The following is a 27411-nucleotide window of genomic DNA, read 5'->3' as shown; positions in this document are numbered from 1 at the left end:
CCACTCGATTATAAACAGATTTAATCATCATACCAAAATATTTCAAGAAGAGGAATGCATCTGTAAAAGAAAAGGTCTGGGTCACCCATGTGTTATAATGTTAATTTTGAAAGAATTGGACATGCCTTCGCAGCATAACTCATTTTTTCTGATGAATCACCATTTTGCTTAAGTGGTGAAGTGAATCATCATAACTATAGAATATAGGGGGACAGAAAATCCACATGTAGACATTGAACATAAAAGAAACTCACCAAAAGTGAATGTGTTTTGATATTGCAGCATATATATGGCAGGAAAATTTATGGTCTTTTTTTCTTTGCAGAGGCAACAATAACCGGGATGTTATACCTCAAATATGTTACAAATCTGGTTGTTCCCTTAACTCAAAGATGACTCTGTTGACTTCATTTTCATGCAAGATGGGGCACTGCTTCACTTTCACCATAATCATCTCAACATAACTCCTCCTAACTGCAAGATGGGTCAGAGTGGGACAGATGATCTTGTGCTATGTAAATGGCCACCCAGTTTCCCCAGACCTCATCCCCTTGTGATTTTTATCTTTGAGGACTCATTAAAGATACCACTCACATGCCCCCCCACCACCTACCACATTGCAAGAGCTTCAGTATTGAATTGTAGTAGCAGTGAATTCAATAAATGTTGACATTTACAAAAAAGTATAGCAAGAAATTGACTATTGTTTTGATGTGTGTCATATAAAAGGAGGTGCATACATAGAGTGTCTAAATATATGACAGTTTTCCTGTAACATATAACTCAAGTTTATATTGCTGGAAATAAAGAATTCATAAATAAGTACAATCTGCTCCTTCATTCTGAATAACCTTGTATATCAACCCCCCCCCACCACCTACCACATTGCAAGAGCTTCAGTATTGAATTGTAGTAGCAGTGAATTCAATAAATGTTGACATTTACAAAAAAGTATAGCAAGAAATTGACTATTGTTTTGATGTGTGTCATATAAAAGGAGGTGCATACATAGAGTGTCTAAATATATGACAGTTTTCCTGTAACATATAACTCAAGTTTATATTGCTGGAAATAAAGAATTCATAAATAAGTACAATCTGCTCCTTCATTCTGAATAACCTTGTATATCAACCTCCCACATGAAAGGTCTCATAACATGACAGTGTTGTGGGGGAGATCGGGAGGCAAATGATTAAAGAGAAAGAAGGAATCTGTTAATATATTTCTTGAAGAATTAGAAGTGGCATTCATCGGGGAAAAATGGATTGGGAAGGCAGTTCAAAAGGAACTGAATAAAGGAAGAGGATGAGTAGTTGATTCAGTGAGTTTGGAGTTGGACTTTATTTGGATGCTGACAAATAGCATCCAAATTGTGCACGTCTCACATGATTAGAAAAAAGTGGAAGAATGGTGGTGGTGACCATTCAGTGGGACATCATTCATGAAAGTACCTAGAAAAGACATAACAGAGAAACAGAGCATGGGAAAGCAATTGGAGGGAGTCAGTGAGAGATGGGGATAATCTATTAAGTGAATAGCTCACTTTTGGATATAATCAAGAGTAAATAATTAGAAGAAAATATATCAAGGTTTTTTGAGGCTAAAAGAGGCTATGGATGTGATGAGTTTATGCCAGGATGGTTTATACACAATGAAAGTCAATGAAAGAAGAGAAAAATAACGATGGTAGGTGAGAGGAATGATATTGTAATTGAGAGAGAATGAGGTATGGTTCTTCTAGGACAGAAGCCAGGAATGTGTTTTAGCAGCTTTAAATTTCATGAAATTATCTTTCTAATTATCTGAATTATTCATGAACTTATCCCATATGAAACTGGCTAGAAAATTGGTGTTTGAAGCATAGGCAACAGAAGATCTTGAAGCTTGAGTCATCTGAGCACTGCAAAGTTTTTTAAATAAAGGAGAGGAATGAAGTGCACTTTCATCATCAAAAGCTATGAATAGAACTGAATATTAGTAAGAAATTATTCATGTACAGGAGAAAGAGTGTAGGTAAAAGTATGGAGCCTTGGGTACTCTTGCATTGATGGAAATATGGAAATGCTCCAATACTTTCTACTTTCCACATAGTTCACAAATTTTCACATTTTTTGATGTAGAAATAAAACAATTTTTACAGCATATCTGTGGGAAAAATCCAGTATAAAACTTAGTTTTCTGGTGGAAACTTTTCGTGTTGCTGACTTCAACCAGCAGTGTTAAACCAAATCATAGCAAACCCAACCAACAAAATTTAAATACGAAAAGCATCACAAAATCCGATATAAAAGAAATGATGCACAATTACAAAAAAGATACCTAATACATATTTCAACACTAATAAGAATTAATCTTTAAGACTGCATTTACCTCAAAGTTTCCATGCATATAATCAGATTGATCAAGAAGTGCATAATTAGCAATACGATCACCTTCTTCATTGATGGTAACATTTCCAGACACACCTATGATGAAATTTTAAACATCTACAATTAAACAATTTCATTCTATGGTGCTAAATTTCAAAAGTATGCTAAAAGTGTGTATGCCATTAAAAAATAAAATAAAATAAATAAATACATAAATAACATAATAATGAAATTGTGTTATTGTGTGTGAAAGATCAGAATAGTGACTAACAGCAGCTCTTTAGGAACATAAAACTGTTGCATTACACAATGGAAGAGAGAATCCCCAATTTGAATAGTGGCAACGAATCAGCCATTTTAAGTGCTTGGGGCAAGTCTGCACTGCAGAGCCATGTTTTTCTCCTTAAAATTTCTTTTTGACCAGTTTAACCTTTATATTAATGATATAAGGCCAGCCAGGCTGGCCGACTGGTTAGCATATCCGCTCTCCAGCCAAAAGGCTGCAGGTTTGAATCCCGCTGTAGGCATGGATGTTTGTGATTGTCTATCAAAATACTAGTGGTGGTGATGGTCGGCGGTAGATGGCATTGTTGTAGATGCAGTGAGGTGGTGGAGACAGAGTTGTAGAGCATGTGCCCTCCCTCGATGAGTCTGGACTCCCTGGAGGTGCCAAATAATAATAATATTGTCAGTGGATTGCAAGGGGATATTCAGTTATTTGCAGATGATGCGAAGCTGGGAAGGGTTATTAGTAATAGGTGCAGATGTGGTAGCCCTGCAAGAGGATTTGAATAATCTAGACAGATGGGCAAATGAATGGGGTTATCGGTTTAATGCAGCAAAATGTAAGGTCTTGAGGTTTGGGACACATCGATGAGACGCTGCATACTCTATTGGAGGAGCTATACTGGAGGAAGTAGAGGAGACAAGAGATCTGGGGTTGATGATTGATAAAAACCTGAAATTTAGTGAACATATTGCAAAGGTGGTGAAGGTAACACAGAGGATTGCTGCAATAATGAGAAGGACACTGACCAGCAGAGATAAAAGAGTTATTATTCCATTGTATAAGATGCTGATCAGACCACACTTAGACTATTATTCACAGATTTGGTCCCCAGGATTTGAAGGGGATAAATTAACTGTGGAAAGGGTACAAAGGTGGATAACAAAGATGGTTTCAGGACTGTACAATGTTAGTTATAAGGATCGGCTGAGGGAAATATGGACTGCAGAGTTTGGTGGATAGAAGAAGGAGTGGTGATATGATTGAGATGATTTTAAGCTGTTAACAGATGGTTACAGGGTTGACACTGGGGAGTTCTTTCGCTTGGTTGAACATCGTGAAAGAGTGATGATAAGGGGCCATCCCTGGAAGTTACGAAAGGAAACTGTGAGCAAGAGGGGTGAGGAGTGGTTTCTTTGCGAGGGTGGTTGAACCATGGAATGCATTGCCTGATAGAGTGGTGAGAGCGATAACAGTCAGTGAGTTTAAGGAGTGGTATGATAGACTTTGTGTTTCCTAGGAAGGACCTCCTGCGATGAGTCTTTTTACTCCATAGAGGCCTGAATAATAATAATAATATTTTTAAAGTTTTTATTATAGGATGGCATTAAAATGCTGCTGATTCTTCAAGATAATATATTGATTTTTAGATGCTGTTATGTTATCCACGAAGATGATTGTCAATAATAATCATTAACATATTGAAACATTCATGAATTATAAACCCTACTTACAAAACCAGTCATGTTGATCCATTAATTTTCCAAATGTAGTTATTCTTGGGCAATCAAAATTTTTAAACATAGTCTTTAGTGATAAGAACTATGGTACTGCCAAATAAATTCTAATTCACTGGCTTTCAGATATTTTTAGGTACATATCTATATCATGACAAAGCAACTGAAACAATGAAAAGAGTGTATTATGCCTGTAAATGATTCTGTTTGTTGTCCAGAGTGTATAACCATAAACCATACAGAATCAAAAACATTAAAATTCCAAACCCTGCCTGGGAGGAAAATCTCCTGTGAGAAAACTGCATCAGAAATCTCACCAAAGTATTTTCAACCAAAGAATGGTTTTGTTATCAAATGCACTGTGGAAGACAGAGACATCAAAAAGGGAAAGTAAGTTGCTATACAGTCTGATAGGAAAGGCAGTCGGTGTTGCCCAGGTATGACAGTGATGATATTAAGTATAGAGCAAGGCTTATGAATGATATACAGCAATTCCCTCGATTAATGCACCCCTGATTAGTGCATTTTCAATTAGTGCATCATTTTTTTCTATACCAAAATTCGATTAGTGTGCCTATATACATCTTAAAAATAAATGTTACAGATTTTAAAAATTTTCTATCTATACATTTTTATGACTAACTATTTTAAAAAATCACTCACCAGGATGAAATAATTTAGTTACTGATTTAAAACATTTTACAAAGTTATTTTTAATGGCATACAGTACTACATTATTTCCATGTGCACCATGTTCCAAAATTTATGTCATCTGCTAATTACATAGCATTTTGCTGATCATATCTTGTGCCTCCTTTGCAATTGTTTTTATTTTTTTATTTTTTTTTATTTTAAAGTATTTTCCCAACCTTTCATCATGAGTAAAAGAATTAGTGAACAAAAAAGTGAAAGTGTGAAAATGATTTGAAAAGTAATCTCATTGGAAGAAAAACTTGAAATAATAAATAAAAATGAACAAAGCGAGTCCAGAACAAAGATAGGACAAGAACACAAAAATGGGTGAATCAACTATAAGTGCAATTTTAAGCAAAGCTGCTGAATACAAAGAGAACAGTAAGGCTGCTTCAAGTTCATCATGCATGCACTCAAAATCAAAGTATTATAATGATTGAATTAGCAAAACTTATTTATACATGGATCGAAGATTGTAACCAAAAAATGAATCCCGCTAAGCACTGACCTCATTAAATCAGAAGCATTAAGTATTTTTGTAACCTTCGAAAAGAAGAATTCCAAGCTAGTGCTGAGTAGTTTACACATTTCAAAATGAGAAATAGCCTACATAATGTTTTAATCACAGGCAAAGCTGCAAGTGCAGATAAGGAGGTGGCCGCAAATTATCGAGAGATTTTGAAGAAAATTGTGAAAGAAGGGGGAGGAGGGGCTATTGTGACCAACAAATATTTAAAGTTGATGAACCCAGCTTTTTTTTTTGGAAGCAAATGCCTTCCAAGACTTCTTTTCTGTCCAAATAGAGAAATCTCAGCCTGGTTATAAAGTTGCAAAGTCGAATGAAATAATTACTGCTAGCAATATGCGAGCCATTTAGAATCACATTCTTCCCAACTGTGTAAATGATTTTAGAGGCTTTTCAAATTTACCGTAATTTAAATCTCATTCTGAGAAATTGAGTGATTCCGACCTGCTAAATTTAGATGCACAGCAGGAACATCCTGAAGAATATGAAGAAAATTTAGTCACTGATAAACCCAAAGAGATTTCACAGAAATAATTTGAAAATAATTTTCATACAATCGAAGTTTTTAAGCAACAATGCTTAGAGGCTGACCCTCATGAAGAGAAAAGCAGTAAAATTTGCAGAAGTAGTAAAAGAGGCAATAGGGCTATACCGTCAGTTGTATGAAAAAAAGAAACAGAATACCCGCCAAACTACATTAGCTCAATTCTTTGTTAAGAAGTTGGACAGCATGGCTTTGTGAAGGGTAGATAATGCCTCAGTAACTTGCTCAAGTTTTATAACAAGGTGATGGCTGAACTGGATAAGGGTAATTGGTTTACAGTGATACTGCTGGACCTGGCAAAGGCGTTTGACAGGATACCACATAGAATTCTAATCTGTAAACTACAACATATGGGAATGGATATAGGGTTGGTGAGATGGATAGGTGGGTGGTTGATGGAGAGATATCAAAGAGTAGTTTATTCAGGAGTAGAGTCCAAAAGACGGCCTGTGACTGGTGATGTGCCGCAGGGTTCTGTTCTTGGACCACTGCTGTTTAATCTGTTCATTAACGATATAGGGAAGGATCTAAGTGGAACAGTTCATTTGTTTGCAGATGATGCAAAGTTGGGTAGGGCGATAGTGAATGCAGAAGATGTCAAAATCTTGCAGGACGACTTGGATAGATTGGAGTTCTGGGCTAAGGAGAATGGATATCAATTTAATGTGACAAAATGTAAGGCTATGCATTTTGGGGCGAAAAGATTAGCAGCAGTATACCACATTGGTGGAACTGTACTCCAGGAGATTGATGAGGCCAGGGAGTTGGGAGTGTTGGTGGATAGGGAGATGAAGTTTAGGGAGCACATTGCAAAAGTAGCTAAATCAGCTCATCAACTCACTTGGTTGTTGAAAAATACCTTGACGAGTAGAGACAAGCAAGTTATTGTACCTCTGTACTGAGCCTTGATAAGACCTTGTCTCGACTACTGTGCCCAGATTTGGTCACCTCGGTTCCTTCTTGATGGGGAGGAGGTGGAGAGGATCCAGAGGCGAGTGACTAAGATGATAGCAGGTCTAGGGAATGAACCATATGAGAACAGGTTGAAGATTTGTGGGTTGCAGAAACTAGTTGATAGGTGGAAAAGGGGAGATATGATTGAGACATTCAAATTGCTAAAGGGATTCTATAGGATTAATTCAGAGGATATTTTTGAGATCAGGACTGGTGGTGGGAGAACTAGGGGACACCTATGGAAGTTGGGCAAGAGTGTGGTTAGCAGGGGTGTTAGAGCTGGGTTCTTTACTTTTAGAGTGGTAAATGAGTGGAATAAGCTGCCAGAGTCTGTTGTGGGTGCTATGACGGTGAGCGAGTTCGAGGCAAGGTATGATAGATACTGTGAGAATGTCATATAGTTGTGTGGACATGATGTTTAGGGCCTCTCTCGATGAGTCTAAGGACTCCCTGGAGTCGCCCGAAATAATAATAATAATAATAATAATAATAATAATAATAATAATAATAATAATAAATTTATATTCTGAATATGTTTTATTGTTTTTCAGCTTCATGGTTTCCCTTTAACAAGACGACCCTGAGATATACCCTAATTCTTTTATAAAAAAATTAAGGATCAAAAAAAAAATTTCGGGAATGAATTATACTTTTTCCCATAGGTTATTATTATATTTGATTAATGCATTTTCAATCAGTGTGCCTGTTTTAAAGAACGCATTAGGTGCATTAATCGAGGGATTGCTGTATTAGAAATGTGTGAGAAGAAAGGAGTGCTGTTTGTTAATTGTGAAATGAGTTTGAAGGAGGACAAACTGAACTGTATAACAGTGATAGACTGTATCTGAATGGTTTTGCTGTGTCATTTGGAGAGACTGCTTTTTGGAGGGAGAGTAATGAGTGTAGAGAATGAATCTGAGCAAATAAGAAGCAGTGTGAAAGAGTGGGAGAGTAAGGAAGGAGAAATTGAAGTGGTGCTTATGAATGAAGAAATGCATAGTATGAGTATAGAGAATGAGAAAAAAGTGTGAAAGAAAAAGATGGTAACAGAGAGACTCAGGGTGGATAGAGGAACATATTGAGGGAACAGAGATGCTCAAAAAGGAAGTGAATGTGTTTGTAGACAAGAAGGGAATTGGATAGTGTGGGATTTCAGGAGAAATAGTTGGACTTGAAGAAGGTTCTGGGATGAGTAAAGAGAAAAAAAAATAGCTCAAGGAAGGTACAGAGGAGTCACATGAAACTTGTTATAGATTAAGGAATTAGCCTGTTATGTTTGTATACGAATGCTAGAAGTATCAGAAACAAAGGAAATTAAATTTTTGCATTGATTGAGTTCATTCACTCAAAAATTGTTTGAATAAGTGAAACGTGGTTGGATGAGGATGACATCCTGACAGGAATAGAGATTGAAGGGTATGATGTATGTATTTTGTGAAGGTAGAAAGGGTAAAAAGGGAGGTGGAGTGCTATTGATGACAGAAAAAGAGTTATATCCATACAAGTAGAGATGCAAGAGGGGGAAACAATGGTAATGGTTATGAGGCAGTATGGTGTGAGATAGAGGTGAAGAATGAAATACTTTCTTGGATGATGCTATAGACCTGGTAATGTGGAGGATAGTAACTATGAAATGTATAAGCTATTATCCAAATAAATGGGAAAAGGGTGATCGTTATGGGTGATTTTAATTATAGCAATACAGACTGGGATGATGAGGTAGCAACAGGGAGTAAAAAAAGTTAATTTCTCGAGTTTTTTGAAGGATAATATTAGAATATTAGGCAAATATTTGAAGTATTAAATGAGCACTTTATCAGTGTATATCATACTGGTGTAAATGATGCGCTGCAATATACAGAAGGGAGAAAAATATTAGAATTGGAAGTGAAAGAATCAGAGGTGTGTAAGGTGTTGATTGTGTTAGATATTAATAAGGCCTGTGGATGACATATCACCATGTGTTCTTGAGGAATGTGGACAACAGTTAGCTATGCCCTTGACCTGGTTATTTAATGAAAGTCTTGAAGTTAGTAGACTTTCTAAGGAGTGGAAAGGAGGCAAAATAGTACCACTCCACAAGCATCGTTAAGCATTGTTCAGAAGTTTCCAATATAGACCAATCTGTATAAATGGAGTTGTAATCAAGGTGTTATTACAGAGATTGTAAGGAACAGAATACAGGATTGGGCTGATGGACATAGCATTCTTTATGATGGTTAGCATGGATTTTTAAAGGGTAGGTCTTGTTTTTGCTATTTTCTTGCATTTTATAAGGTAAAGATTGTGTTAGATAAGGGAAAATTATAATCATCATCATCATCTTCCTTATACCCTCTTTTACCTTGCGGTGTCGAGGGTCCATTGATCATCAGACCTCACTCCGTTTACAGGATAAGGTGGTCAGCCTTATGCCCCGGTGTATCCTATGGCCTGTAGTGTTGGGTTCTCAAGGCCAGTTTGCCTGCTTTGCAGGATGAAAAACTCCAGAATAAACTGGGGAAAAAACCCTGCTGTCCACGCCCAAGACTGGCTAACTTGGCTATGGCTGAGGAAAATCCTTCAGCTCCTCACGTCACCGACGGGAATCGAACCTAGGACATTCCTTCCCCAGGCATATGGTTGTGAAGCGCATAGCCACTAGGCTAACCGCGCGGACAGGGAAAATTATATATAGTAATATTCTTGGACTTTGCAAAATCACTTGATAGAATACCACATGATATGTTGGTGTACAAACTGCAGAGAATGGGAATAGATAGCATATTGATTAGGTAGATTGGAGATTGACTCATTGAACAATACCAGCAAGTTGTGTATGATGGAGAAATGGAGAAGTATTTCAAAAAAGGAGAGTAACTAGTGGTATGCCCTAGGGTTCTGTTCTTGGAACCCTGCTGTTTAACTTGTTTGTAAATGATATATCATGTGGATTGACTGGAGATTCAGTTGTTTGCTGATGATGCAAAGTTGGGGAGAATTATAAGTAGCACTACTAATGTTAATTCAATAAATGCAAGGTGTTGCATTTTAAAGTGCAACATGTAAGGCTCTGTGCTATACTGACAGCGCTGTACTGCAGAAAGTGGATGAGATTCAAGATTTGGGCGTGATGGTTGAAGTAGACTAACGTTTAGAGAGCATATTGCTAGTGTTGCAAAAACTGCACATCATAGCTGTTATGATAAGAAATACTCTAACATGTAATGATAAGGAAGTGGTTGTGCCACTGTACAAAGCAGTGCTTAGACCACACTTGGATTACTGTGCTCAAATGGTCAGCAGGTTTTCAATATGATGTGGAAACAATGGAGAGGGTCCAGAGATGAGTGACTAAGACAATATCAGGACTTTCGAATACTGATTATGGAGAGAGGTTGAAGAAATGTGAATTGCAGAGGTTGGTGGATATGAGATAAAGAGGTGATGTGATAGAGAAAGGATTTTATCATAAGATTTTTTCATAAGTTAGTAAAAGAATTTTATCAGATTAATACAGATGGAATTATAAAGAGAGAGAGTAGAAGATAAGAGAGGAAAAACCAGAGACCATTCTTGGAAGTTATGTAAGAGTGTGGTGAAGAAGGTGTGTAGAGTAGATTCTGTGAAGGGAACACATTACCAGAATGTGTTGTTAATGCAAGGAGTGTTAAGGATTTTAAGATTCTGTATAATGAATATGTTGTCTATTGAATGAACTTCCCACGATGACTCTGCCGACTACATGGAGAGTGTGCAATAATAATAATAACTACCTCAGAATGTAACAGAGACCACACAAGGATTGAGGGTCTTTGATTTCATAATCTCATCAGAGGATGTCATTATAAATGAAGCATCAAATCTGCCTTCAGTTAGTGATAGTGACCATGAAGGGATTTACCTAGATAGTTGCTAGCCATGTGAGGACTTCTGTGAGGAAAGAAATATGTAGAACTACAAAGCTAGTAGTGATAATGAGAAGCTCAGGAAACAGCTTGTAACTGTAGTATGGAATGAGGAATTGGGTGAAAAGTAGATCAATGCTGTTTGTGGGTGCTATTCAAGAACTATCTAGTAGAAGCAATTACTAAATGTATTTCAAATATCAGAAGGGTTAAATAATGTAGCTGTGAAATAGATTAATAAATTATTAGATATATGAAGAGCCAAAGGCTTCATAAATATATTAAACATAAAATATTAGATTAATAAATATATTAAACATAAAATACAGGAAAAAAAAGCATTATGGAGTCAACATAAAATGAGAGGTAATGATGAATTCCATGAGGACTGCAAAGAACAGGCAAGCAGCATGAATCCATTGAAAAATATTGAAAAATAAGCAATTCTTTTGATACTTAGCCAGCAAAAATGATTATGGTAGGTTGATGACATTAATTGAAGAAAATGTTATAAGAACATCTGTTATGGAGGATATAATTGAGATATTTAATAAGCACTTCATAAAGGTCTTTCATCCTTGTGAATGTGACATCATGAAGAGTTTAGCACAGTGGATGAGGAGGAAGAGAAACCGACTGTCAGTGAACAAGAGATATATGGAGAATTGAGCAAACTTGATGTTAATAAGACTGTGGGACTTGATGATATATCACCACATATTCACAACTTGCTGATAGATATCAGCAAGTTGTGAATGGAATAGCAACATCCAGGAAGAGAAAAGTCACTACTGGTGTGCCTCAGGAGTTTGTTTTAGGATCATTGCTATTTAACATTGCTATTTTGTTTTAGGATCATTGCTATATATCTTAATGATAATGGTAATGATTTGAATTAGGATATTCAGTTGATTGCATATAATCAAAGTTGGGAAGAACTATGAAGAGTAGGGTGGATGTTGTGGACTTACAAGAAGACTTGAATAAATGGAATGAGTGAATGGAGATGAGAGTGGGAATACTAGTTTAATGTTGATTGGATTTTAACCGTATAGATGTGAACACAGACTGATAAGAAAATAACTATTTATTGACTTAATTGCTAATATTTTGCTGGTATTATCCAGCATCTTCATAACACACAAACAAAGTCTGTTATAGTAGCAAGACAACGACAATCTGGTGTAACAGTGGGACTAGTATCAGTAATTGTAGTGTGCAACACAAAGACTAAAGTCCTAATTTGGTACCTTCTAAGTCGGGGGAAAAAAAATGAGAGAGAAAGCAGGTATTAATTTGGTCTTAGGATGACTGTCTCCCAAATCTTTGGTAGATTTATACAGCCATACTTGTTGAGGTTTGGAGTATGTTTCAAGGCTTCTGTTGATTCCAGGAACAACCTCTCTGACTTGTAAAAGTGGGGGGGGGGGGGTATCCAAAGCATGGTCTGCTAGACCCGACCTGCCACAGTGAAAGTGCTGGATATATTTTTTGTGTTAACTGAGGCAGATGTCCACAGTTCTTCCGGTCTGTCCATAATAGGCTCGATGACATGAACAGGGCACTTCATTGACTCCTGGATGTGATAAAGGAGAGAGAATCTGTCCTTAGGTGAACAGATGAGAGTTGCCAATTTCACATAAGGTTTAAATACGGTGCATTAGTTATTGTTTGTTAAGCACTCTAGATATCTTTTCAGATGTGTCTTTAATGTATGGGATGGTGAAAGTTTTGTTATAGTCTTCTGTGGTAAAGAGTGGGGGGGGGGATTTCTGGGAAGCATTTAGTATTTTATCTATCTTATGGGGGATTGTAGCCATTGGTCAGGAAGGTGTAATGTAGGTGAGAAAGTTCAGCAGTGAGAGCAATGTCCTTGGAACAAATTGCTCTAGCTCTATGAGTTAGGGTTTTAGAATACCATATTGCTGAGATGGGTGATGGTGTGAATGTTTGTGTAAATGTCTCCCTGTATGTGTGGGTTTTCTATAAACCGAGAATGATAAGGAACCTTCTGGAAGATGTGTGATTAGTGTGTCCAGGAAGGGCAGACAGTCATTGGCTTCTAGCTCCATTGTAAAGTGGATTTTTAGGTGCTGGCTATTTAGATGCACTAAAAATGTATTCAATGTGTCTGGGCGATGTGGCCAAATAGCAAACACATCATCAATATAGCATAGCCATAGACTAGGTTTGAGAGTGGCTGTATTGATAGCTAGCTTTTCCAGATGTTCTATGTAGAAAGGGGGAGAAAGGGGGGGGGGAATCCCATAGCCGTCCCATCTAATCATTTGTATATTTTCCCTTTCCATGTAAAATAACCTGCCTGTACTGTGAATTTAAATAGCTGAAATATATCAGGGGGAAACTGTGAATTTAGTAAATTAAGGGTTTCAGTTAATGGTACATTCATGAATAGTGAGATGATATCAAAATTCACCATTAAGTCTAAACTTTTCAAGGTGTGGTTTTCTAAAATACTTTTTAGGTGGGTAGAATTTTTAACAAAAGAGGGAGAATTGTTTGTGAAAGTGGCTAGTAGTTTGGCTAAATGTTTAGCAAGTTTATATGTAGGACTGTTTATACTATCTACAATAGGGCATAAAGTGTGCCTTATTTGTGAATTTTTGGAGCTCCATATAACCTGGGTGTTTTGATGTGGAAGGCTTGAGTTTGTTTCTTTAGGTCAGGAAGTGACTTTGTTCAATAATTTGCACACCTTATTCTTTTGTGAGTTGGTGGGATCCCGATCTATAATTTGGTATGTTGACTGTTTTAGAGAAGTGCATGCATTTTGCTTTCATATTCTATGCACTTTCGTTATGGCAAGTCGGGTCTAGCAGACCATGCTTTTGATACCCCAGCAGACAGGATCAATTGGAAAAAAACAAAAGTGCTGCACAGAAGCTTTTACAAGACAGAGAGGTTGTTCTGGGAATCAACAGAAGTTTTGAAACATACTCCAAACCTCAACAAGTATGGCTGTATATATCTACCAAAGATTTGGGAGACAGTCATCCTAAGACTAAATTAATACCTGCTTTCTCTCTCTCATTTTTTTCCCCAACTTATATGGCACCTAAATAGGTCTTTAGTCTTTGTGTTGCATGCTACAATTGTTCACAATAGTCCCACTGTTACACCAGATTGTGGTTGTCTCGCTACTGTAACAAACTTTGTTTGTGTGCTCTGAAGATGCTGGATAGAATACCAGCGAAATATTAGCAATTAAGTTAATAAATAGTTATTTTCTTATCAATCTGTGTTCGCATCTGTACCATTAAAATCCAATCAACATGTGAGACGAATACGTCTTTCCACGAAATTTAATGTCGTAAAATGTAAGGTTAAAATTTGGAAAACAAAGATATGATAGGATGAGATGCAGAATTTACTCTTAGTGGGGATATATTGTTGGAAGAGAAGGAAATAAGAGACATTTGGGGTGATGGTAGATATGGATCTAAAATTCAGATAAACACTGCCAAATTTGTGAGGACAACAAAATGAATTTCAGCAACTATGTGGAGGACACTGAAATGTAGAAATAAAAAGATTCTGATTCCATTGTATAAGGCCTAGGTCTCTGGTCTACTGCACACAGATTTGGTCACCTGGTTTTCAAAAAGGATGAAGAGATATTAGAAAGAGTCCAGAGATGATTAACTAAGGTGGTTTTTGGTCTCTTGAATGTTGAGTATGAAGATAGCTGAGAAGATGCAATTTGCATTCTAGCAGTTAGGAGGAAGATGAGTGATATGACAGAGATGTACAAGTTGGTAATGGGTCAGTACAGTATTAATGTTGAAGAGGTTTTTCATAATAAGGTGGAAGATAAGGAAGAAAAAGAAGTCATCCCTGGAAGCTGTATAAGGAGTGTGTGAGCAAGAGAGCTGACACTATGAAGAAGGAAACGTTGGTCCTTGTTGAGGATCTAAATAGCAGAGTAGGAAATGATTGTCAGATATACAAAAATATTTTGGGAAAATTTGGAGAAAAGAGCAAAGCTAATAATAATGCCAATTTCTGCTCAGGACATGGACTGGTTATTACTAACACAATGCTCCAACAAAAATGTGCATAAATTCACATGGAGAGAAGGGGCAAGGAATAATAAAAGTCTCATTGACTATTTCATTGTTGATAGTGATGTTTTCCCACTGGTACAGGACACAAGAGTGTAAAGAGGATTTGAAATTGGAAGAGATCACCATTTCGTCTTGAGCAGGATAAAATTGAATTTCATATTGAAAAGAATGACATGTAAGAAAGTTTTAAAGAGAATAAAAGTTGATCAGCTTCCAGATGTGAACTGTAGACTAAAATACATAAATATTATTCAATAAAAAATGAAAAAATTTGAGAGCAGGAACCAAACCTTAGAGATTTAGTGGCAAGCATTGAAGAAAACATTGATTGATTCAGCCAGAGAGGCATGTGGTGAGGTTGTGTGCAAGGATAGAAAAATCAGAACTCCATGGTGGACACAGGAAGTTAAAGAGGCAGTAAAGGAAAAGAAGAAAGCATATCAAAAATTCTTGGCAAAAGAGTCAGCTTGTGCTTTTAGAGAATACAGACACAAATGTAAGAAAGCTAAACACTGTGTAAAACTTGCTAAACAAAAATCATGGAAGAACTTTGGCAAGAACATAGAAAATAAATATCAATAAGGTGGCAAGATATCTTGTTTGTTGAAGAAGCTCATAAGTAGAGGAAAGAGTGCTGTAAAAGGAATTAGAGATGATAAAGGTGACGAAAACTGGAGAAAAAGATATCCTTGAAGTATGGAGTAATTAGTTTGAAAAGCTGCTAAGTGAAACAAGCAGTGATGACAGCATAGTGGTAAAAAACACTGACCAAGCATACAGTAGGGAATGCATACTTGAAGTAGAAAAAGCCATCAAAAGCCTGAAATGTGGAAAAGCAGCAGGAGTAGATGATATTCGACCAGAAATGCTCAAGTATGGAGGTATAAAATCTTATACTGGCTGCACTGCATTGTTCAGAAAGTCTGGACAGAGGGACGAATTCCAGATGATTGGAGTAGAGCTCTCATAGTAGCCATATATAAAAAGGGAAATAAAACTGAATGTGAGAATTACAGAGGCATTTCATTACTGAGTGTTCCTGGTAAGATATATGCAAGTATACTTGAGAAACGGTTGAGAAGGATTGTGGAAGAGAAGCATGGTGAAGAACAAGCTGGATTTAGGCCAAATAGAGGTTGTCAGGATCAGATTTTCACTTTACTACAGATAGTTGAGAAATCATGAGAATATAACAAAGATCTGTATTTAAGTTTTGTCGATTTGGAAAAGGCATATGATAAGGTGCCAAGATAGAAGCTATTCCAAACGCTACAGTTATATGGTGTTAATAGGGCATTATATCAAGCAATACTTAGTCTTTATTTGAGTTGTAAGTCAGCAGTTAGAATTGAAGGAAGTACAGGAAGATGGTTTAACGTTAAATCTGGTGTCAGATAAGGATGTACATTATCCCCACTGTTATTCATTATCTACATGGATCATATTATGAAGGAAAGTGGTATTAAACCTGATATCAAAATTGGAGGTGTTAATGTCAGCTCTTTGCTTTATGCGGATGATGTTATACTTCTAAATAAATCCACTACCAGTCTGCAATATTCCCTGACTAAATTGAATAACTGTTGTAATAGATATTATTATTATTAGTATTATTTATTATTATAATTACCCCAAGACCTCATGCAGTCAAAGACTCATCTGGAAGGTCCTTTTATCACACACAGGTCATCATACTGTGCCGTGAACAAATTCAAACTCCTTGCAGACAGACATCACACTCTCAGGCAAGGCATTCCAATCATTTACAACTCTGCAAGAAAAAAATCTGAATCTCACCCCCCTACTCACACCTTCTTTATACAGTTTACAGGGATGACCTCTGGTTTTCCCCCAATCTCCCACTATTTTCTGTAGAACTTCTCCAGCATTGATCCTATAACAATCCCTTACCAACTTGTAGGTATCTATCATATCACCCCCTCTAACTCCTGTGCACCAGACTCTGCAAATTGCATCTTCTCAGTCTTTCCTCATACTTGACATTCCAGAGGTCAGAAACTACCTTAGTCAGTCGCCTTTGGACCCTTTCCGACATCTCTTCATCCTTCTGAAAACCAGGTGACCATATATGGGTCATCCATGTGTGGCCTAATCAAAGCCTTATACAAAAGAACAAGAATCTCCCTACTTCTACATGTCAGTTTCCTCTGCATCATTCCCAGAAACCTTTGTGTTGTCTTCACAATTCTGGCTATGTGTCCCCTAAATTTCAGATCCTTATCCACTATCACCCCCAGATCTCTAACAATATATCCTCACCAAGCATAAATTCTGCATCCCATCTTTGTTTTCCAAATTTTAAAACCTGAAATTTGGCAACATTGAACTCACATCCTCATTTCCGTGCCAATCACTCAATTTATCCAAGTCTTCTTGCAAGGCCACAACATCTTCACTACTCTTCATGGTTTGTCCCAACTTTGCATCATCTGCAATCAACTGAATATCTCCATCCAAATATCATTAATATACAAGTTAAACAGTAATAGCCCTAAAACAGACCCCTGAGGCATTCCACTAGTGACTTTCCTTTTCCTGGATATCACTCCCCCATACACAGCTTGTTGATACCATACTGGCTATCTTGTTGACCGATAGCCAGTCTCCAATCCAATGCACTAATCTAATATCCAACCCCCTAGTTCTGCTCTAGTTTGACTATCAATTTATAATGAGGAACTCTATCAAAAGCCTTTGTGAAATCTACGTATATTACTGTGTATCCTTCTCCTCTGTCCAAGGAAGTAGTCATTTCATTGCAATAAGAAGTAGATTACTAAAACATGACCTATCTTTAGCAAATCCATGCTGTCTCCATCAAAGATAATACTATTATTGTCAACCCAACTCTGGATCCTATTTCTCACAAGCTTCTCCAACAACATAACCACAACACCTGACACACAAATAGGCCTATAATTTTATGCTTGAGTTCAATCACTTTCATTCAGTTTCATTCAATTTGCTTTCAGGCGCTAGTGTCCTTGGTGAATGTGGCGGTCGTGTTTAGTTAGGCTAGAAAACGTGTTTTTAAATTTAAACATATTGTGACTTTTTGTCTCAAATTGTGCTGCAATTGTGCATCGGTTAAATACAAGTGTCCTTTAGTGGTGTTATTGTTGGGAACTGTATTGTATATATTGTGTTTTCACTGCCGTTTGTTTCGCTACTTCAACATGTAAAGATGGCGTCCAACAAGAAACGTATGTCAGCAGCGCACAGGATTTCTACTTCTACACAAAGGGCTGGCTCAGTGATAAATTTTTCGCAATGGATGTATTGCGATACTGGCAGTTAAAACTGAGTTTAATGTGTTAAAGAGAGAAATTAGGACTATAGAGATTACTTTAGCTGAAGTAACTAGAACAGGATTACGTATGGGTGAGTTTTTGGTGAATGATGCAGTAATAAATAGTATGGGAGTGATTGGGAGTCAACAAAATAAAACCACAAGAGGTCTAGAAGAAACGAGATGTCGTTCGAGTGGGGGGGGGGGGTAAGTAAAAGAGCATTGAGTAATTAAACTGGGAGAGTCATGCTGAATAGCGTAGAAAATGAGTCCATGAGTGACGCTTGCGTGGACTTGAATGAAGTTAAGAGTGGTAAGATATATGGCGATTCTATGATTAAGGGTATGGAGAGTGGTATGTCTGAGGAGTGCCTGGCTGGTTGGACAATAGAAAGAGTGGATTCAGCAATAAAGAGAGGGCATGATGCAGACAAGATGATAGTTATGGTGGGTACAAATGACCTGAGTGGTGTTATAAATCGGGTAGCAAAAGATTTAAGAACATTGTTAGATATTGTGAAGAGGAAAAGTGTCAATGGGAGGAAAGTGTGTGTGCTGCCTCGTTTTGACAATTACGAGTTAAGTAGATGAGCAATGATAATGAATGATATGGTTGCAAGAATGTGCAAAAAAAGAGGTCTGGAATTTGCTGATATCTGGAGTGTGTTTGAAGGAAAAAGACAGTTGTATGCTACAGATGGGCTGCATCTAAACATAGAAGAACATAAGCGATTGAAGAAGTTACTGTTTTCTGAACAAGTTGAAGTAATTGGGCAGGGAAACTAATATTGAAAAGGTTGAGTGTAAGAGAGAGAAACTTTAGCAGTGATTGTATATTTATTGATCCTTATTCGCAGAATAAATTGCAGAAGAGAGGGGATAAAAATTGGCATGGGGCAACTGAAATTAGTGACTTGTATATCAGTTGTAAAGCCGGTACAAGAACTAGCGAGAATCTGCAATTTTTGTATACCAATGCAAGAAGCATTCGAAATAAGAGAGAAGAATTTTTGGGCATTAGTCAGTGCAATCTCACCAAAAGTTGTAGGCATTACTGAAACTTGGCTGTCAGCAGAAGATGTGGTCACTGGAATTGAATGTGATGGGTACAGTATTTTCAGGGAGGATAGAGAAGATAGAACAGTGGGAGGAGTACTGTTGATGATAGATGATGTGTTGAAGCCAAAGAAAGTAGTATATCAAGATGATAGACATGTGAATGAGAGTTCATTTGAGGCGGTCTGTGTGAAATAGTGACCAACACAACCAAATATACAGTTGGATGCTCAGGGGGAGATATTGAATTCATGCATCAGCAAAATAATGCAATGAGTGCAGGTTTAGTGATTATTATGGGGGATTTTAATTATGGTGATATCAGTTGGAAGGAGGAAATATCACGTAGCAAAAAGGAAATGGAGTTCATACATCTTCTATGAGATAATTACTTGAAACAGCACATAACTGAAAAGACACATGGTGTGAGAGTGTTGGACCTGGTTATTGGTTCAGAGGATATATCCATAAGTAAGGTGTCCTCGTTACCTCCAATTGGTGAAAGCGATCATGTGATATTGACTTGGGAGGTTGCAAAATCTGTGGATCTGATTTTGTTAAGAAGGGATATATATATGGAACTACAGGTTAGGCAATTATAACCTGTAGTTATAATTGCCTAACCTGTAGTTCCGTATAGGTTAGGCAATTATAACAAGATTCTGAGTGAGCTTGCAGCCATCCCATGGCAGAACATATTACAGGGGAAAGATGTTAGCAGTGCATGGGATAAAATCAGCAGGTATCTAAGGAAAGCAATATCAGATTGTGTCCCCATGGTCAGGAAGACAAACAAGGCAGGCGTTAGATGGATGAGCAGTAATATCAAACTTGATCTGTAAAAAAATGAAAATGTTATGGAGAATGTACAAGGAGAAATGCGATCAGTACACCCATGAGCAGTACAATGCTCAAGCTAGGAAGGTTACCAGCATAGTAAGAAAAGCTAAATCAGATTATGAGAAGACCTTACCCAATGAGATCAAGGGTAATCCCAAAGAGTTTTTCCGCTATGTGGCAAGTAAAAGGAAGAATGACTTCGGAAGGATAACTTTAGTGGGTGCTGATGGTATTGAGGTGACAAAATCAGATGTAATAGTCAAGTTACTGAGTAATCACTTTTCAAAAGTCTATCACCCAAGTGAGGATATCTCTGTAGGGTGAGAAGGTTAAATAAGGTAGGTGTGAGATGGATGAATAAAGAAATTAAGCATGCAATACAGAGAAAGAGGGCATTGTGGAGGCAGCATAAGAGAAGTGGAAATAACCAATTCCATGAGGTCTACAAAGACCATGCAAGGAGGGTGACTTGGTTGGTGAGGGCAGCTAAAGAGAGGTATGAATAGCAGTTAGCTAATGAAGCCAAAAAGAATCCAAAGGAGTTATTTTGATATATAGCCAGCAAAAGAAAGAATGAGTATGGAATTATGACACTGATAGGAGAAAATGTTATAAAGACAGCTGTTGCAGAATGTGTGGTGGAGATACTTAATGAGCAGTTCATAAAGGTCTTTCAATCTTGTGAATGTGACTACATGGAGAGATTGAGAGCAGTAGATGATGGGAAGGAGAGACTGACTGTAAGTGAGCAAGAGGTGTATGGGGGGGGTGAGTAAACTAGATGTTAATAAGGCTGTTGGACTTGATAATATATCACCATGTATTCTCATCTGAAAGAGAATGTGCCAGGGAGTTAACGCCTGCCTTGACATATTTTATTAATACGAGTCTTGCACTCAGTCAAGTTCCTAAGGAGTGGAAGGAGGGCAAGATTGTGCCACTTCATAAAGGAGGTGATCGAACTCAAGCATCAAATTATAGGCCTATTTGTGTGTTGTGGTTAAGTTGTTGGAGAAGCTTGTGTGAACTAGGATTCAGAGTTGGGTTGACAACAATGATATTATCTTTGCTGGACAGCATGGATTTGCTGAAGGTAGGTCATATTTTAGTAATCTACTTACTTATTACAATAAAGTGACTGCTTCCTTGGACAGAGGAGTAATACACAGTAATATACTTAGATTTCGCAAAGGCTTTTGATAGAGTACCTCATGATAAATTGATAGTCAAACTAGAGCAGAACTAGGGGGTTGGATATTAGATTAGTGCATTGGATTGGAGACTGGCTATCTGATACGTATCAACAAGTTGTGTATGGGGGTGCGATATGATGATGCAAAGTTGGGATGAACCATGAAGAGTATGAAGATGTTATGGCCTTGCAAGAAGACTTGGATAAATTGAGTGATTGGGCATGGAAATGGGGATGTGAATTCAATGTTTCCAAATTTCAGCTTGGGGGATTTTCAAAAACTATCTAGTAGATGCAATGTCTAAATGTATTCCAAGGGTGAGAAGGTTAAATAAGGTAAGTGTGAGATGGATGAATAAAGAAATTAAGCATGCAATACGGAGAAAGAGGGCATTGTGGAGGCAGCATAAGAGAAGTGGAAATAACCAATTCCATGAGGTCTACAAAGACCACGCAAGGAGGGTGACTTGGTTGGTGAGGGCAGCTAAAGAGAGGTATGAATAGCAGTTAGCTAATGAAGCCAAAAAGAATCCAAAGGAGTTATTTTGATATATAGCCAGCAAAAGAAAGAATGAGTATGGAATTATGACACTGATAGGAGAAAATGTTATAAAGACAGCTGTTGCAGAATGTGTGGTGGAGATACTTAATGAGCAGTTCATAAAGGTCTTTCAATCTTGTGAATGTGACTACATGGAGAGATTGAGAGCAGTAGATGATGGGAAGGAGAGACTGACTGTAAGTGAGCAAGAGGTGTATGGGGGGGGGTGAGTAAACTAGATGTTAATAAGGCTGTTGGACTTGATAATATATCACCATGTATTCTCATCTGAAAGAGAATGTGCCAGGGAGTTAACGCCTGCCTTGACATATTTTATTAATACGAGTCTTGCACTCAGTCAAGTTCCTAAGGAGTGGAAGGAGGGCAAGATTGTGCCACTTCATAAAGGAGGTGATCGAACTCAAGCATCAAATTATAGGCCTATTTGTGTGTTGTGGTTAAGTTGTTGGAGAAGCTTGTGTGAACTAGGATTCAGAGTTGGGTTGACAACAATGGTATTATCTTTGCTGGACAGCATGGATTTGCTGAAGGTAGGTCATATTTTAGTAATCTACTTACTTATTACAATAAAGTGACTGCTTCCTTGGACAGAGGAGTAATACACAGTAATATACTTAGATTTCGCAAAGGCTTTTGATAGAGTACCTCATGATAAATTGATAGTCAAACTAGAGCAGAACTAGGGGGTTGGATATTAGATTAGTGCATTGGATTGGAGACTGGCTATCTGATACGTATCAACAAGTTGTGTATGGGGGTGCGATATCCAGGAAAAGGAAAGTCACTAGTGGAGTGCCTCGGGGGTCTGTTTTAGGGCCATTACTGTTTAACTTGTATATTAATGATAGAGGTTAAGATTTGGATGGAGATATTCAGTTGTTTGCAGATGATGCAAAGTTGGGATGAACCATGAAGAGTATGAAGATGTTATGGCCTTGCAAGAAGACTTGGATAAATTGAGTGATTGGGCATGGAAATGGGGATGTGAATTCAATGTTTCCAAATTTCAGGTTTTAAAATTTGGAAAACAAAGATGGGATGCAGAATTTATACTTGGTGAGGATATATTGTTGGATGTGGAAGAAATAAGAGATCTGGGAGTGATAGTGGATAAGGATCTGAAATTTAGGGAACACATAGCCAGAAATGTGAAGACAACACAAAGGTTTCTGGGAATGATGAGGAGGACACCGATGTGTAGAAGTAGGGAGATTCTTGTTATTTGTATAAGGATTTGATTAGGCCACACACACACACACACACGGAGTATTGTGCCCAGATTTGGTCACCTGGTTTTCAGATGGATAAAGAAATGTTGGAAAGGGTCCAAAGGCAACTGACTAAGGTAGTTTCTGACCTCTGGAATGTTGAGTATGAGGAAAGATTGAGATGATGCAATTTGCAGAGAGTAGTGGAAAGGAGGAAGAGGGAGGGGGATATGATATAGACCTACAAGTTGGTAAGGGGTTTTTATAGGATCAATGCTGGAGAAGTTTTACAGAAAATAGTGGGAGATCAAGGGAGAACCAAAGGTCATCCCTGGAAACTGTATAAAGAAGGTGTGAGTAGGGAAGTGAGAGGCAGGTTTTTGTTGTGCAGAGTTGTAAATGATTGGAATGCGTTGCTTGAGAGTGTGGTGTCCGCAAGGAGTTTGAATGTGTTCAAGGCACGCTATGATGAGCTGTGTATGTGTGTGATAAAAGGACCTCCCAAATGAGTCTTTGACTCCATGAGGTCTTGGGATAATAATAATAATAATAATAATAATAATAATAATAATAATAATAATAATAATAATAAATTAAGTTTGCAAAAAACTACACATAGCAATGAAGAAGATAGTATCTAAAATCTTCTAGCATAGTTAGAAATGTCTACAACCAGTCTGTAAGACACTGTCTAGAAAGTGTAAAACATGGCTACAGTGTTTTACATGGAAAATGCAAAACAGTGCCTGTAAAATATGGGTAGGATATGGTTGTCTTTCTTTGAGAGCCAACCATTTTCTAGCCATGACAAAAAAATAAAAATAAAATAATAATAAAGTTTCAGATTTCACTCTACTCACCTGGGAAAAAACTGTTCTTCAACTGAGATACCAAATATGTTCCATTTAATGGATCACGACTGTTGTCTTTTGCTGTTCTTATAGTTCTACACAGCATAAGAACTGCATCATGAAAGCTAGCAGTAAAATAGTTGGCCTACATTAAAGAAAACAGAATATACTATGATATTCATCACAGTGTTGATTGAGGAGTTGTAGTAGTTGCTAAAATTTAACCTAAAATAATTTCTATAGAAAAAGGATAACTATACAAAGAAAATTACTACATCACCTTAGGGTGATGTAGTAATTTTCTTTGTATAGTTGTCCTTTTCGATAAAATTGAAGCTGTAGTAGTTGCTAAAAGTTAACCTAAAATATTTTCTATAAAAAAAAGAGCAACTACACAAAGAAAACTGAAATTTACTACATCACCCTAATCTCAATAAAAATATTCATTATAGCAAACTATCCACTCTAACAAATTATTCTTGTACTCCCTATAGTGAGAGCTTAGAGTATACACATATAAAATAAATAAATAAACCAAAATGGAAATGATCTAAAATCACAAATGGTCCACTTCTTTCATGTAATGACATTTCCTTATCAAAGCAATGAAAATACATCTATATTGCAGACAGTCAGCTAACATAATCATAAATTTGAAAGAAGAAAGGAAACATGATAGAAAATTAATGAAATTTATATATCAGAGAGATTAATCATCTCTCAGTAGCTAATGATCTAAATTATTATTATTATTATTATTATCTGACCTATATGTAGTCAGAGACTCACTGTGGGAGGTACACACTATTGCACACAATACTCATCCAACTGTGCCTTAAACTGATTCAATGTATCTATATTCACAACACACTCAGGCAATGCATCCAACTCAACAACTACTCTTCATGCAAAGAACCTTCCGCTCAAACTCTCATTATACAGTTTCCAGCAATGGCCTCTTGTTCTACAGCTATCTCCCATTCTATGAAAAATCTCTTCCATGTTAACCTGATAACAACCCCTGACTAGTTTATATGCCTCGATCATATTATTATTATTATTATTATTCAGGCCTCCATGGAGTCAAAAGACTCATCGTGGGAGGTCCTTCCTAAAAAACACAAAGCCTATCAAGACTCATCAAGGGGAGGTCCCCCCCCCCCCTAAGAAACACAAAGTCTATCATACCACTCCTTGAACTCATTGACCATTCTCGCTCTCACCACTCCATCAAGCAATGCATTCCATGGTTCAACCACCCTCCATGCAAAGAAATCACTCCTCACCCTTTTGCTCACAGTTTCCTTTCGTAACTTTCAGTGATAGCCTCTTGTCATCACTCCTTCCCACTGTTCAACCAAGTGAAGGAACTTCCCAGTGTCAACCCTGTAACCACCTCTCAACAAAAAATTTCCTCTAGTCGGCAACTAGATTTGAACCACCAAATCCTTTCTTCGTGCGGTCAAGTGCCATAGAGTGCAAACGCCACTTCTTCTGAGCTACACTAGCTCAAATATCCCTCCCACTTCCTCCTATTCACAACAATACTTTGCAACTTACATTCTCTCAATCTCTTCTCGTACTTGAAATTCCAAAGACCACTGACTACTTTTGTGAATCTTCTCTGGACCCTTTCCAACATATCCTCGTCACCATGAAAACACGGCGACCAATCTGTGCACAATAATAAACATGAGACCTGATCAAGGTCCTACATAATGGCATCATAACTTCTCTATTTCTGCATGTCAAAGTCCATTTTCATACACACACATTCACTGCCACTTTCAACATCCATTCTCCCTATGCCTGTCTCCCTGCCTATCCGAGCTTCGCCCATTTCCCTGTTCCTCTTGCATTCCCGTTATCTCTTTATCTCTCACACTAATATTGTTTCCACTGCCAAGCACTTCTTTCAAGCATATGACTGGTTAACTAGCAACAAATGTTTTGTACGAAAATTCGTTTCTGCATATAAAAACCATTCACCATTTCATTTTAGATAGACTGCAGTAGACACAGCATTCTGTAGGCAAGCATTTAGCCTGCTCTCGCTGCAAAATTGTAAACAGCTGGCTGATCAAAGAGGCGGCAATATACAATTTTTTTTAATTTTTATTCGGTGTATCCGGCCTTATTTATTTTAATATTGATCATTCTAAGAATTTTTTGTTTTCATGATAAAAATTTTGTTTCTTAAAAATGAACTTATGAATGGCGCCTGCATGCACCGCATGCTCTGCATGCCCCCTTTCGCCAGCCCATGGTGTATGAATTGGATGTGCTTAGGATATTATGAAATCCCAATACAAATATAGGCACAGAATTAGATGTAATATTAGCCCTTGTATAAGCCAGCCTAGTTGGTTAAGCCTAGTGGTTAACATACTAAGTTGGAGAATTATTGATGCTATTTCAGATGAACATTTGCCATGGAAATATTTATAGAATACACATATTGCAGAAAGCAAACGTCTGTGCAAAAGTGGGAGGAGTGAGTTGGTAAGAGTTGGGCCATTAATAAGTCTAATTGCTCTCTGTATTAAGTCAAGCATTATGAACAAGCTCTTGGGAGAGGGGCACTCCAAATGTGAGCGTAGTATTCAATATCTGCCCTTCAACCCAATAAGCTAAAGGTTTGAATCCTGCCACAGGCATGGATGTTTGTGATTGTCTTCTGACGGGAGATAACTGCCCTAACGTTTTAAAATTCTCTTGTTTTTTTCATAAATAATATTTGTATATTTGTCTTGGGCCATTAAGGGCTGGTGATTGTGCAATATAGATAGCAAGTTTCCACAAACATTGCTCTGACAGGGCAAATTTTGTCATCTTCAATGCATACCTTCGCTAGTTGTAGAAAATGCCAACTAGACCTCTTGGTGGTAGATATCTTTCATCACCCAGTAACCTCCCCCCCCTTTTTTTTGACAGCTGTGACAAAGCAGTCTAAACTAAAAATTCAACATTCATCTAGTGGCTCTACTCAAAAACTCCAGCTTCTCACTCTCCCTACATTACATTTTCATAACCACTGCAAACAACTCATGCCTTTGATAGGTTACCACACCACAAGTTAGTAACTAAATTGGAATTTTATTTTATTTTTTTATGTTGAACCCATACACGAGAGGATGGTTGGTTGGAAGTTTATTTTGCACTTGGTTAGATTATAATAAATTTAGTTTAATCCTTTATCCAAGCATGAGCAAACAAAGTATGTGCCTGAAAATATCTTCAAGACAGAGGCAAGGTGGTGCATCTGTTGGTAACTCATAGCAAAGGTGGACCAAGCTCTCATTACTCCTTGTCTCAGTATCCCTTCCCATAATGCTATGCATTGTAGGAAGGGCTGCTACCCAGACTGCTTTCGACCTTTATTGAGGTCTCATCAGTGGGAGGTAGACCCAGAAGTGGTGACACTAAGGCAGAAGCAATGGAGAAGTCATACTTACCTATACGAGTTGCCAACTGGTGTACTACCTTATTATTAAATTACTCTGGATTTAGAGAAAGATGTTGGAAGTTTATTTTGCACTTGGCTAAACTGCCTTAGTGTCACCACTTTTGGGTCTGCCTCCCACTGACGAG

General features: G+C 37.4%; 1 protein-coding gene across 4 annotated transcripts in view; it reads right to left on the bottom strand.

Annotated features, from left to right (window-relative positions):
* LOC150108266 (atrial natriuretic peptide receptor 1-like) overlaps window positions 1-27411 on the bottom strand; it is a 352590-nt gene that overhangs the window by 235477 nt on the left and 89702 nt on the right. For all 4 annotated transcript variants that reach the window (XM_090415713.1, XM_090415714.1, XM_090415715.1 and 1 more), the window contains 2 exons: window positions 23830-23965; window positions 2371-2465 (listed from right to left, as the gene is read on the bottom strand). In XM_090415713.1, the coding sequence (XP_090271839.1) occupies window positions 2371-2465; window positions 23830-23965 (231 nt within the window). The remainder of the gene's footprint in view (window positions 1-2370; window positions 2466-23829; window positions 23966-27411) is intronic.

The sequence above is a fragment of the Typopeltis vanoorti genome, chromosome 3, assembly GCF_054136105.1.
Source record: "Typopeltis vanoorti isolate ZY-2024b chromosome 3, IOZ_Tvanoo_1.0, whole genome shotgun sequence".
Classification (NCBI taxonomy): Eukaryota; Metazoa; Arthropoda; class Arachnida; order Uropygi; family Thelyphonidae; genus Typopeltis; species Typopeltis vanoorti.
Note: the sequence above shows the minus strand (reverse complement) of the source record. Positions and strands in the feature narration are given on the sequence as shown.